Genomic DNA, 13,944 nt, shown 5'->3' with positions numbered 1-13,944 from the left:
CTAGCATGTATATCCAGTGACATACGCTCGTACCTGGTGGGGAATAGCTGTTTACCACTAGTTGTTGTAGAACTCAATCAAGCCTGAGACTGCAGCAGGAAAAGTGTGAGACGCTAGCAGCGGATGCTAAAATGTATAGAGCAAGCACACAGTAGCAAGAACTAACAATTTACTTAACTTATTTTGACGCATAAAATACCATGAAGTGGCAGCTGGACTTAGGAGCAGTCCTTTTCAGAAGCGTTTGGCAAGCTATTTCAAGAGTGTTGAGGCGGGAGAGCAGATGATGTAGTAATGTGACGATGTCGCACCTGTACCCAAATCGTCCAGGGCGGAGAGCATAGCATCAGCGGAAAAAGACATGATTTTGTGTCTCTTTGATGCTTTCCATTATTATTTATACGTGTTCAGGTGGTCCGTATCTTGAACCCGCCCTTAACGAATAGCCTAGATGTAACTTCCACTGCTCTTGTTTGCTCTTGCTCTTGCTTCAATTCTTGTCAGCACTGTACACATCTCAGCTCATCTGCCTCATCTGTCTTCGTCCTTTTGACTTGTTTAGAGCCTTTTTGACTGATCCTACTTGTCTTTCCCATACGCCTCCCATTCATGTTGATGCTGGAGGATTAAAGATCCAGGTTATTCGTTCATTTGCGCAGTAGGTCATAAGAGAGCTACCTGTATTATCATATGTATGTATATATGTATATATCATCTTTTTTTGAATATTGCTCCTATGATGCGCCCGCCATTTTTGAAGTTCGAGTCACAATCATTGCGCATGATTTTTGGCACACATCTACGTGACACAAACCGTATAAAACTTCCTAAGAAAGCTCCTGTTGTTAAGTTCTCAACAGCTTCGAGCTGTACTTGTCGCTAGGCACGTTTAAAAGCACACATACATTTTTTTTTTTTTTTTTTTGGGGGGGGGGGGGTTTGAAGTGAATGACCCCATGAAGTCACACCCAGTGTTTTGAAACAGTTTTGAGACCAGAACTCGATCTTTTAGGAGTAGTGGCACTATTGGAGGACTCCTTCGTAGTTTTTGCATGTTGTGCATTTGCCCAAATACTTTTTGAAAGCACAGACAAGGCGCGGAATGCAGAATCCTTTTGTTCTAACCAGCATGTTCCTTTCACACATTCATGGTTATTGATTTGTTGAGTTGTAAGATCTCGGGGTACCCGCATCAGTATGGTTGTGTGAAGTATCAACATGGGAGAAGTCTGAGGGGATGGCATATGTTTTAAGTTAGCTCCGCAGATTGTTTATTCTTTCGCGTTGAAGTGCAACAAATATTGGTACTTTTTTTTGCTGATTCCAATCACCACAGAGCTATTTCACTATCTGAGACGATAGAAATTTGTCCGATATGTCCACACATATTGGATATTACTGACTTACCAAGGCGTATTGCCATGAAAATACTAACTAGTTCTAGTCTTGAATAGTTTGCCTGCACTTTTTTGGTGAAAGTTTTGTTTTTCCACTGATTAACGCAAAGACAGTGCCGGTAAAAGTGGAGATATAAAGCGAGTTTATTCGCTCACATGATCTCCTTTTTTGTCACTTGACTGACCGGTCGGAAATGTGTCGTAACTTTGAAATTATCTCGTATTGCATTGTGGTCGACATCTAGAAATTTTAGAGACCATTTTCCGGTCTATCACAAATCAGTATTTGAGAGTTAATCTCATTTGAATTTGATATATATTCTCTCACGTTCATACCGACTTTCGCGAATAGTATCTTGGATTCTCGATACTTTTGTAGAGCTTCCTCTACAGTGTCGGCAGTCCTCATGATATATCAACGTATAGGTTCTTGGCGATGTCAGCGGCAAGATCCGTGTTTAGGGTTTTCAAGAATGACGTCAAGCACATATTGAGAATGTTTGGAGATGCTGTTACTCCGAGAGGTTCAACCACAAAAATCTCACAAGTCTTGAAAGGACTAAGCGGATATGAGTGAAGGCGACTTCAATGTCGCAAATCGGAATGATTTTGTTGCATATTGATGCTAACAAAATGTCGTAAATTTTATTAATAAATGACTCTCCTTTGTGGATCACGTCATTTAACGATAGCTTTCCCCTTCGTTTGAGGAAGCATCAAAAACTATTCTCAAAGGCGTTTTCTTGTTTGCTTTTCAAAAGCCTGAATGCGGTATGTAGTAGATTCCTACAGCGCTAGCTTCCTCGTCTTTGAATTACCCTATGAATTCGGCTTCCTCGTAAGGGCGAATTGCTACAAAGTAGTTATTCTCAAGCTCAGAAATGTTTTCTTTCAAAGGAAATGGAGCAACTATGCGTCCTTGTTCGAACAAAATTCTTTTTGAATATTCGTCAAGGCATTTGTCGATCATGTCTTCTTTTGACACTCTTGTGCTGATATACCAAGACCTTCGAGTTCGAACATTTTTCCCAAAATCTCTTGTTCGCTGTTTTCATGTACAGCAGTGAATCCGTAGCACAGGTTATCTTTTTGTTCTCTGCATCAACAACTCCTTTTCCGTATATCGCAGGTTCGAATACGGTTTTTGCGACATGTAGATCACTGGGGGTCCTTACCAAGTGAGAAGGACCAACTAGATCACTACTAACTACTAGATCATGATAGTAGTGTAGTCCTAGTAAAATATGTGGGGTTTGGTGTTCTCTTCTGAGTTTCGTGTTTTTCAGTCAAATATTGATCTCGTTGAGAAATTCGATGCCAAGTGGACTTAGGTTGAGTCTTGGAAAACCACTTGTTATCACAGGTTTAGTCTGGATTCTCATGTTGATCAGTTGATCACTTCACCGTAAGCCGTGCCAATTCCCATATGTACTATAGGACTTTTGAAGCACTCTATATGTCCACCTATTCCAGACGTTGTGCATATTTCAGTGGTCTCTCGAGGTAGGCCAAAACGTTTGGCTAGTGATTATTCAATCACCGTTTTCTGTGCTCCAAAACTGAAAAAAAAGAGCAGTTTCTCAAATTCCTTCTTATTGCAATTCGAAATATTCCCTTCACTTGTCATGAGAACTAACCGGGATGCGTTATTTATTGATTTTGTGTCTGAAAATAATTTCTCCTCACCCGCGTGAGTATTATTCGACGTTACTTTTCTTCCGTCGTTATGATTTGCCGGATTTTTCCGGTCGCGACTCGGCGCGCATATCGGTCTTGTGTTATTCTGACCATTTATATTCCTTTGACTCCAATGCCATGCTGGTACCTAATTTTTCTGCTGCTTTGTTTCTTTCTTAAAGCATAGACTAGGATGATGCTTTTGTCTGCTTTGGAAACAGTCTGGTTTCTGACAATCAAAGCTGGTATGGTTAGGTGGACAGCATTTCCAGCATCTGTTACCATCTTTTATTATTTTGCACCGGCTGTTCTGGTCAGTCACTGCTCTGCACAACATTGGCGGATGATGACTCCTGTGGCAAAATGAGCACTACTCATTGGCCAGAGGTCGCTGACTGATGACTTCTCTTATGAAGTACTCACTTTATTCTTCATTGAGTGACCCAATCTGTTTTTGATGTAACCTTTTGCGGCAACTTCATTCTTTATCTGCGCCAGGGGGTCCTCGATTGTTTGCTGTTCGAGTGCTTGGCCAGATATCAGGACAGGTTTTATGATGTCCTGTGGGAACTTTGCTATGATGGTTTCGCACCATATGGGGTCACAGGAATTTCGCACATTATGTCCTGCTGATATCACTTGGTTGACCAAGACTTGGACCTGATCGAAAACAGCTGAACAACTATCTGCTGAGTTGTTTGCTGGTCTCATATTAACCAGTTTTCGGACTATTTGAGACCTGCCTTCCTTTTATTTCTTATGACATGAGCAATGTAGTGTGAGCAAGGCTACGACAGACCGGTCTGCAGACTCAGTCAGAGTAGTCTATATATCACCTCTGAACCTGAAGCAGCAGCTAGTCCGCAATTGCGGTTATGACAGACTTTGTGAGACACCTAATTACATCGTTTGTCCGAACGGGAGGCAGGGTGATTGCGTGGTATCCGGAGTTATCTATCTAATCACCCGTCAGTTATGTGGGGCTGAGTACATTGGCGAAACAGGAAGATCACTATGTATCCACGTCAAGGAGCACCTAGACGGACTCGTAAAATCAAAAACATCATCCCCTTTAGGTGCTTATCGCAGACAGTGTCATGACAACACCCCTTTCAAGATAGCTTTCACGATCTTAGCACGCGAATCAGACGTTCCAGAGCGAAAAACATTGGAAGCGTTTTATATCACGACCAAAAGTCCAATCATGAATCGTAAAGAAGAATGCATCGCTGTGACCAACGAGCTGACCAGGACCATATCAGGACCTACTGGGTCAGAGGCGGGGGCATCGTTACTAGTTAATACTAGCGGCGCAACTCTAACAACTTGTGGTCCGCTAGCATCACGATTTCGTGGCTACCAAGGTGAGCGCTATTGTCTGCTTTTCTGACGTTGCTTTTAAATAAATGTTTCCTAAATCATATTTTGTCGGATGACGGGGCAGGGTTTTGACATACTTTGTCGGATGCAAGGTGCATCGTTATTAGTTACTATTAACGGGGCAACTCTAACAACCGATGGTCCGCTAACATCACGGTTTTACGGCACGGCAGTCAGGGTGAGCGCTATTGTGGTCTCTTTCCCTGGCGTTGTCTTTGCGTAATCAGTTTGCTGGGTCATATCTTGCGAGATGACGAAGCGTTGAAAGAATAGATTACACGTGTCTCTGATTTTTCCAGGCTCTGAAGAAGGCGACGACGCCGAAACGTTAGCCAGAATAAAGATCAATAACAATCTTGGTTCTGCTTAAAAAGTAGTACACAATCAAACTCTACGATGCCAAGATTCAAAAAGATTTCAACTTGGAACTTATTTGAGACCTACTTGTAGCTTTATTGCAGTATTTTTCCCGCAACGTTTTTATGATCTACTTGTAGTTCTCTGGAATCAGTTTTATGCCGTTTATGGGAGTTTGAGCTCTTCATCTCAAGCTTTCCTTGAGTAGTAAGATTTTCTCTATACCATCCAGTTCCTTCCTTATGTGAACTAGTGTCTCAAAGGCCGCCCAGTATTCGGCGAACTCTTCAGCATCTTCGTAAAATTTCGGTAGAGATGCCTGAGGAAGCTTTACCGATCGGTAACGGAATTGTTCTGTTCGATTCTGCTCCGACTCGACTGAGTTGGACAACCGTGATTGTGTAGTACTCAGTTCACTCTCATTATGGTTGCTATTTTGTTCGCCATCGTCGTTTTGTGTGATTTGGATTTCATCTCATCCAAACTTTGGTTTTCACCCTTTGGACAACGGGTAGTAAACCCGAGTTTTATGCTCATTCTGTCCAAAATGCAACTGCTTTCGTCTGATCGAGCAGTTGGCATAAATATGAAGTCATTGGCCGTTGCAATCGCTACTTGCAATTTTCTCTATCTTCTCTAATCTGCTGATACCGCTCTTTAAGAGGGTAATTGCTGACCTATATTTTTCGTTGCTCTCTGCGCCTACAGTAGGATAATCAGCCTTTGTTGTGTACTCCTTTTATTTGGAAACTAAATTTTTGAGCGTTGATGCGCTCAAGACAATTGCTGCCTTACAAAAATGAAGAGCCATTTTTTTGGCAAGTTCTTTCCAAACTTTGCTCTGCTGTGACTAGTCAGGAATTTAGCTCCAGGTACTGTGTACGAGAGCAGGATTACTCACAGTTGGGGTGAGTTACTCTGATTAACTTCAGAGATTTAACTCCAGGTACGTTGTATACAGGAGTAAATTACACACAATTAAGGTACGTTATTCTGATTTACTTCAGAGATTCAGCTCCAGATACTTCCTACAGGAGCGAGATTTCCCAAAAGTGTGATGAATCAACTGATTCTAGGTCTTTGATTGGACCTGTGTGCTTTTTATTAATGAGCTAGTCCCTTCATCCGGCCTCAGAGATGTTACTCTTTGAAGCGGATTGTTTTAGCCGATGCATCGGACTATAAAGTGGGCGGCTAGAGACTTACGGATTTTATCACCGTAATTAAACAGACTGAGACGGTGGTCCAGTGGAATGTGTTTATTGTATGAATATAGGTAGACAGAACAGTTGCAAGCGACGTAATCGAATGAAAGAGTGGGCAGAGCGTTGCCTGCCGCACTCTTGAAAGGTACAAGTGGTTATGCCACGAAAATAACCATAACAGCGAACGGTGCTTTACACCGCGTCCCTTATCTGTCATCGGGGTCGATGTTACTTTTGCAGCTTTCCATACTGTCTGCTTAGATTCTTTTGGTACTCGTCAATCCTGTAGAGGTACTAAAATGAATAAATTATATATAGCTGCGATTTTTTAAAAAATAATTCTGAAGAGGAAAAATAGTGCACAAAAATCAATTTGGCAATAAATTCTACACGGTAGGATATTACTATGTGTTCATTGACTTCTTCATAAATTTCTTTTTCCACATCCAGGACAAACTCCGTCATACTCTCTCAGTGACCCTTTAAGAGATTCAAAATCGCGTGAGGAGGGTTGCTACTTCCTCCTACATGCAGGTTAATTCCCCACCTTTTTGGCATTGACTCTTTTCTAATCATTTATTAGGCATCCCGGATCTCACTTTGTTCAACGGAGCCGAAATCTCCCTTGCTTGAAACCTGGATATTCTTGTAATATGCTTGAGGAAAGTAAGGCTTGATTTCGTCATCGGGATTCTTAAGTGTTATCATTTGAAGTTTCTTTTTGCTGAGTGTGTAATAAAAATTTCGACTCCTTGATTCCTACAAAAAAACATTAGTGCTGTGTCTGCGAAGAGTGCTCACATAAGATGACCCGTGAACTAACCACACTCTACAGCGCAGCCCTAATAGATTTGGTAATAAAATAAGCGGATGACGTTGATAGGAAGACGTTCCAATCACCAGTCAAAATAGCTGCATTGATCGGAATCAGTCAGGTGAAATGTTGAGGGTGATGAGGATTGAATATCTTCTCTACTAGGGTTTTGATGATTTTTTGCTGGGCGACCATCTGCCGGAGAAGATCCTTGGTCGGATCCTCGTTCGATATCCTTGTTATTCTTGTTGTCCTGGTCGCTTTTATAAGTTCTGGTTACAACTCCATTTCTCACAAATCCATGTGCTATGTGCATTTCCAAAAATGTTTCATCTTCTTCGTAATTTCTTTAACACATTGACCCTTCCTTTATTACTAAACTAGCCTGAACGTCTGCCAAAGCCGGACTTCAGGCTTTTTTTGGCGTTCGCTTCGCTCGCCTTCATCGATCAATGAGAAATAACAGTAGCGACATTTTTTTTTTGAAAAATTAGAGTTGCTTTTTTCTATCAACTTTTCCTTCAGTTTTTTTAACCCGAAGATTTAAGCATAGATGAAAGATTTTCCCTAAACGCTCAGTCCTATATTTGGAGAATATGTTTCTCTCAAACCATCACAATTTGGAAACATCATTTGAAGTAGTTCGAGTTTTCTCCGTTCTCAGCTGTTAGCAAAGAACGATGTGCTAAGATGAAGACGTGAATACCACTATCGTGGTGATAAAAATAACGTTCTACGCCACATCGCGTAAACTGTTGGCTACTATGTACTGCATTTAAGCAGCCGTTCGTACTTGCGTTTCCTCTTTTTGAAGAAGGGATGTTAGCAGCATCAAGAGATATGCTGGGAAGCAGATATCGGAAGGAACCGTAGAAACGCGTTCTACTGCGTTGGGACTCCCGCGCACCAATCCGACGCAGTGGGACCCATTTCTCCCCACTGTATAGCTTCCTGGCACCATTCGGACCCCGTGGAACCCGTCCTACCCCATTTTACAGCTATCTGGCTCCGGGACACGACTTCGACGCCACAGGACCCGTCTCACCCAGTTTTACCGCGTTGGGGCTCCAGCGTTCCAAACCGACCCCATGGTATCCGTCTCACACTCTTTTTGGGATTTCTTAACTGAGACACCTCCACAACGGTTTACCGCCTCATAGTGGCGTGGAGGTGATACTAGGCGTCGAACTGCGATGCACAGCGGAGGTTCGTCCTCCGGCAGGGTCTCCCAAGCTGAGAAAGAGTTCGACACATCCGACATTCCGACTTCTCGAAATCCGAAGCCTAGCTAAGAGTAAACCACTGCTAAGATTCACCACCGTCTTGGCAAAATGTCGCAAGGTGGCTGCCTGATCCATATATGTTAGGCAACGACCTGTGGTGAAAGCTAAGCTCGCCGTGGCATGGCTGCACAGTTTGGGGAAAACTCTTTTTGCCACTCCAGCATATACACTGTACCTGCACACTGGGCCCTGCCGTCTCAGACGTCGGACGATATGGTGACCGTTGAGAAGCGATCAAATCTCAGGTTGCTCAGGATGTTATTGATTCTGGACCAAGGCGACACGCGCGCGACTCGCCATGGAGACTGTCTCAGATTGTGTACTTACAACGCGAGAACAGTGTCCACGGACGCTGACCTGCATGCCCTTCTCGAAGCTGCAGAGCGTATCAAATTTCACGTTATTGCTCTGCAGCAGACCAAGTGCAGAAGGAGCGACGTACGACAGATGAATGACGGTACACTCGTCATTCGTGGAGAGAAGGTTCCGTCGCGAAATGTAGGCGGTGTTGGTTTCGTTGTGCACCCATCTGTCGTCCATCTCGTCGATTCTCACGAGATCCTGTCACCTCGTCTGGCCATTCTTCGCCTCCGCTCTCTGCGCTAAAAACCCATCAGTATCTTCAACTGCTACTCACCATTATCAGCAGCTGATGAACCCGAATTGGACGCGTTTTATGAGGAACTGGAGGAAGTAATCCGCAACGAGAAGTCCTTCTACAAATTCGTTGTCGGAGACTTCAACGCAAAACTAGGAAAGGCCACAGAAGAAGAATACAGGGTTGAAAGATTTGGACTAGGGGACCGGAATGAAAATGGCAATCGTCTCGTCGAGCTGTTGCCCGCCGCTCGCCTTTTTCATGAGAATTCTCTTTCCATGGAGAAGAATAATCGTCGGTGGACATGGGAATCGCCCAATGGCGCGACTCGTGCAGAGATCGACCACATACTCACCAACCGGAGGTGGTGTCTACTTGACGTCTCAATAGTACCATCCTTTCTTAGTGGTTCTGATCACCGTCTCCTTCGTGCGAAATACGACTTAACCACACGATGGAAAGAACACCTGCTATCGGCAACGAAGGAGAAAAGAAGTCGTCTACGACTCGAGGAATCCTTGTCTCAAGCTGACTGGCACATCGAGGAGGACCCAAACGTGGACTACGAGATGCTGCTCAGAGGATTACGAGCCTGTTCTGAGCGTGCCTCGGAGCGGCGCACGACAAACTTATATCGAATTTCGAAGACCACCAAGGAATTGTTGGGAAGAAGAGGGGCTTTGAGGCTTGATCCGAATGCATCGCACATTGAGCGGTTAGTAGCAAACACTAGCTGCAGAAAAGCGTTGCAGGAGGATCTTTTGAAATACAGGCAGAAGAAGATTCTGGAAGCAGCACAAAGAAGAACGAGTTTAAAGAAGTGCCGCAGGGATCTCCACGAATATAATATTCCGCTAGCAACCTTGCTGAGCGAAGACGGGACTCGCACGTCTTCTCGTCGCGAGATGGAAATCATTACGGAGAGGTTCTACTGGAACCTTTTCCGTTCATCAACTCCTGTGTCAAGCCTGATCATCTCCACTGATAAAGCTCCACCACGGATTTCCCTTCGGAAGTACGAGTCGCTATCAAGAGCATGAAACCTGGCACAGCTCCCGGACCTGATTTTATATCAGCAGGCTTTCTTCGGGCTGGTGGCCATCCGCTTCATATAATCTTAGCAGCGCACATGACATTCTACCTTCAGAAAGAAAGGATCCGAGACCAGTGGAAGACTTCGCGAACCGTTCTTATCCATTAGAAAGGTGACCGAGAGGACCTTCGGAACTACCGTCCGATATGCTTGCTAAGCGTGTTATACAAAGTATTCACCAAGATCATCCTCACGCGCATACATAGGACGCTGGATGAAGCCCAGCCTCAAGAACAAGCTGGATTCCGCCAAGGATTCAGCTGCTTGGACCACATCCAGACCGTGTCGAGGGTCATAGAGGTTTGCCGGGAATACCGCCTGCCCCTTGTTCTGACCTTCGTCGACTATGAGAAGTTTGAATAAGTAATTGAGGAAGACTCGATTTTGTACAGCAAAAGTAGTTGAGTTATGATGACAGTAGACATGCGTCAACGTGACAAAAAGGATCTTATCCTTTATATTTCTGATCATGGTACCACAAAGTGCTTACAGTGTGCTTACAAAAACGCGGGCTTAGCATTTTCTTACTGCTGAGATTTTTTCTTGCTGTGTCTTAAAAGTCATAAATTCGAAAATGCACGTAACTATCTAACGTAACTTCAGTTAGATCGACCACATTTAGGCTGTGTCGAGAGTCGTAGAGGTTTGCGGGAATACCACCTGCAACTTGTCTTAGCCTTCGTGAGAAATGAAAAGGTCTTCAACAACGTAGAAACGAATGCAATACTGTCAGCGCTGGTCGACCAAGGTGTGGACGCGTCGTATGTGAAGACATTAGCCAATTGCTACGATCGATGCACGACTAGGATGCAGCTTTTCCACCGCCCTCTCACCATACCCATTGGAAAGGGGGTACGACAAGGCGATACTATATCGCCGAAGCTGTTCACGGCTGCATTGCAATGGATAATGAAATCACTATCCTGGGAAGAAAGGGGCATACGTGTTGATGGAAGATTTCTTTCGAACCTTCGTTTCGCGGACGACATCGTTCTTTTTTCGAGCAGTACCAATGAAGCAGAAACGATGCTCAACGAATTGAACGAAGCAGGGAAGAGAATAGGACTGCGGATAAACAGAAAGAAGACACAGTTCATGAAGAACGCCTACTGCGAGGACGAAGGAGTACAACTTGAAGGCTCTCAAATCGTGGAAACTTCGTCATACGTATACCTCGGGCGTTCTATGAACATGGAAAACGACTTGAAGGAAGAACTGAATAGAAGAATGAGAGCAGCATGAGCAGCATTCGTAGCCGTCAGGAAAGCTACGGACCAACTGATGGACCAAAATCTTCAGGCCCACCTGTTCAGTTCTTCCACCGCTCTGTTAGGCAGCGGAGACGTGGGCAGACACCGCTGCCACGTCTAGGAAGCTACTTACTACCCACAGAGCCCTTGAGAGATGTCTTCTGAAGTTTAACCTGCGCACACAACACCTAGCCGGTCTTCGCAGCTCCGACTTAAGAGGAATGTTTCGTCTTCGCGACCCAACGGAATATGTATCGAAAGCAAAACATAGATGGGCCGGTCACATCATGAGAAGAATCGACGATAGATGGACTAAAAGAACGCTAGAGTGGATCCCAAGGGACGCTAAACGCCCCCGAGGGAGACCGCCAACGAGATGGAGTGACGTGTTCGCTGCACGGATGGACCAGCTGAGAGCTCAGCTGGATACGGCTCAAGGACCTCGTCAACGTCACTCACGAAGCTTGAGAACATCTTGGATGACAATGGCGAGGGAACGAAACGAGTGAAGAAATGCTGGGGCCCGCATGTCCAGTGAAGACGGGCCATCTAAGTAAGTAAGCAACTGAGACGCACACATACACAGACACGCACGTGACGTGACATTCACATGAAAGTTTATTTACCCTCACTAACATATGAGAAACTAACATGCCTTATCAAAGACAACAGACATTTCTTTAAGAATTTGGACAATGGTGAAGAGGAAGAGTGCTCACCTACCAGGTTCATGGCGATGGTTGAACACCCCACCGGTGCAAGGTTCTGCATCATTATGGAGTATTTTCGTCACACACACACTCACACACACACACTCACTCACACACACACACACACACATATATATATATACACACACACATACACACACATACACACACGGACTAAGCGCGTAATTATATAACATGATGATTTACCCTTCCTTCACACAGCTCCATGTGGCACTTTCTTTACTTTTAGCAGAAAGTATTCACCCTTTCTTAGTGAGAGGTATAACTTGTCCAAGTTCCGAACCAGCCGACAAGTCTTCTTGAGGTGCAGCATCGACAGATTGGTTGGAAGGAAAATAGATGACACCAACCAACCTTGACACTCATTGTGCGTTACTAGAAACCAATACTTACCTTGACATATATTCAATCAAGACCTAACTAAATTATATCTATTTTTCTGGAGCAAGATGTGAGCGCAAAAATTCCAGGACATCAATAGGCGACTAAAAAGGAACTAAACTGCGCGGAACATTTCACTTACATTCATTTCAGTTGCAACGCTCCAACCATGAAAGAGGACGGAAAACGGAGCATGTGCATAGAAACGAGTTCAAACGCACCTCGTAAGGACTAGAGCGGTTTCCACCCCGCCTTCACAACGAATAGGGAAAAATGAGCGGAGCAACGCTAGGTCTCGCAATCTACTAACCGAACTCTGTGCCTTCACAGTGGCTTCCTTACCACGCTAATATCGTGATTAGCTGCTCTTAAGAACTGTTTCAAAATTTGATGTAAAATGCAAAGTTGCACCTGCAATCTATGTAATTGCTCAAATCTAATTGTAATGGTCATCGAAGACAGAATGGACTATTTATGTAATTCTCTGGAATTGGAATCGAATCTTCTCTAGCAAGGAAATAGTAATATTGAAGTAATGAAGAATGAACTAGCGTGCTAATTTTACGATATGCTACATTTTCCCGTAGACATTTCAGAATATTTCTTGGTTTTTAGTGCGCACTGACATTATCCGGGTGGAAATTGAGAGAATCAACACTAATAACAGTTCAACAAAAGATGAAAACCTTACAACCTCAGATTAAATAGCGCTTCGAAGCCGATTTTCCCATGCTTATCAGCGAATCACAACTGAAGCAGAAATGTATGTATGTCCGGATACGTTAGGAAGACTATTGGATATTGTCAAATAATCCGTGAACTAAAGAAGGAAGTTAACCTGTCGATTAATCTTAGACTGTGTTTTTTACAGGCAAAAACACATTTCAGTGTAGATTTTCCCCAAATAAACAAATACGGAAAGATTTTCAAAAAAAACTGTTAAAAAATGCGGCTGAGGAAGTTCAAGAAAGTGGAGTGGTTTTGAGCGAACCCATTTCCATTTTTCAAGCTGAAGGATCTGATTCGGTTCATTCGTTTCAGACCGCTGAGTTGTGAATCATATCAGAAGCATAAATGCTAACTGACAGCGTCATGCACTATTTCTCTTGCAAACTGGATAACCTCTGAGAACCCCAAAAGCTGAAATGGAAAGTCCTATCTTGGGGCTAATGCAGGCACATGACCCTAGTCTTGTACGAAGCTGAAGCACAAAGGTGGTTTGACGTTTTCTCCCTCACAATCGTAAAACTAAGCCGAAATGCGCTGCCAGTTTTCGCTGTAGCAGAATGTGATCCATCCGTACTAATAATTCATCAACTGCACTACATTCAGTCCAGGAACTTTCAATCATGGATTGAAACATTAAAGTTGTCGTTATGTTTTGTCCAGTTTAAACGGACTCATTCTACTCACTATCAATATATTCACGTATCTTCTATATTTTGCTGTTCTCGTCCGTCTTCTGAAAAACAACACATGATTTTAAGGTTACATCTCAATAATTGACGTCAATTTTTAGAAAACTACAACTTTAGTACTACATTATTGATTCCGTAAACTTCTAGAAGTGTCAATTGTGCAGAATAAGAGATACGAAAGCAAATATGCGCAATAAAAGCACGATGAACAATAACCGTTTCATAACGGCCGTCACATAGCATTTTATTTTTCTACCCACTGATTAACATTTCACTTTCTAGTTATCCTATTCCATCTTTCTGCATGGTTCGGCTGTCTACAAAACATTCATTTCTAAGGCACTCAAAACGACAAATTCT

The 13,944-nt window shown here is 43.5% G+C and overlaps 3 protein-coding genes across 4 annotated transcripts; all 3 read left to right on the top strand.

Moving 5' to 3' along the window:
- Nucleotides 1-8,233: 8,233 nt before the first annotated feature.
- Nucleotides 8,234-9,751, top strand: RB195_022941 (uncharacterized protein; the record flags this gene model as incomplete). 2 transcript variants are annotated; one of them, XM_064210206.1, is made up of 2 exons in its annotated part: nucleotides 8,234-8,684; nucleotides 8,760-9,751. In XM_064210206.1, the coding sequence occupies 2 exons, from the start codon at nucleotides 8,234-8,236 to the stop codon at nucleotides 9,749-9,751; spliced, it is 1,443 nt and encodes a 480-aa protein (XP_064066086.1). The 2 variants fall into 2 exon arrangements, with proteins under 2 accessions (XP_064066086.1, XP_064066087.1); XM_064210205.1 differs by having other exon boundaries at nucleotides 8,369-8,570.
- An 860-nt stretch (nucleotides 9,752-10,611) lies between these two features.
- On the top strand, nucleotides 10,612-11,046 carry RB195_022940 (uncharacterized protein; the record flags this gene model as incomplete). The annotated part of the gene is made up of 1 exon (XM_064210204.1): nucleotides 10,612-11,046. The coding sequence occupies one exon, from the start codon at nucleotides 10,612-10,614 to the stop codon at nucleotides 11,044-11,046; it is 435 nt and encodes a 144-aa protein (XP_064066085.1).
- Nucleotides 11,047-11,275: 229 nt separating this feature from the next.
- On the top strand, nucleotides 11,276-11,563 carry RB195_022939 (uncharacterized protein; the record flags this gene model as incomplete). The annotated part of the gene is made up of 1 exon (XM_064210203.1): nucleotides 11,276-11,563. One exon carries the CDS (start codon nucleotides 11,276-11,278, stop codon nucleotides 11,561-11,563), a length of 288 nt encoding a protein of 95 aa, XP_064066084.1.
- Nucleotides 11,564-13,944: the final 2,381 nt, after the last annotated feature.

This window comes from Necator americanus, chromosome X (assembly GCF_031761385.1).
Source record: "Necator americanus strain Aroian chromosome X, whole genome shotgun sequence".
Classification (NCBI taxonomy): Eukaryota; Metazoa; Nematoda; class Chromadorea; order Rhabditida; family Ancylostomatidae; genus Necator; species Necator americanus.
The sequence above is the reverse complement of the archived record's forward strand: the minus strand, read 5'-3'. Positions and strand labels throughout refer to the sequence as shown.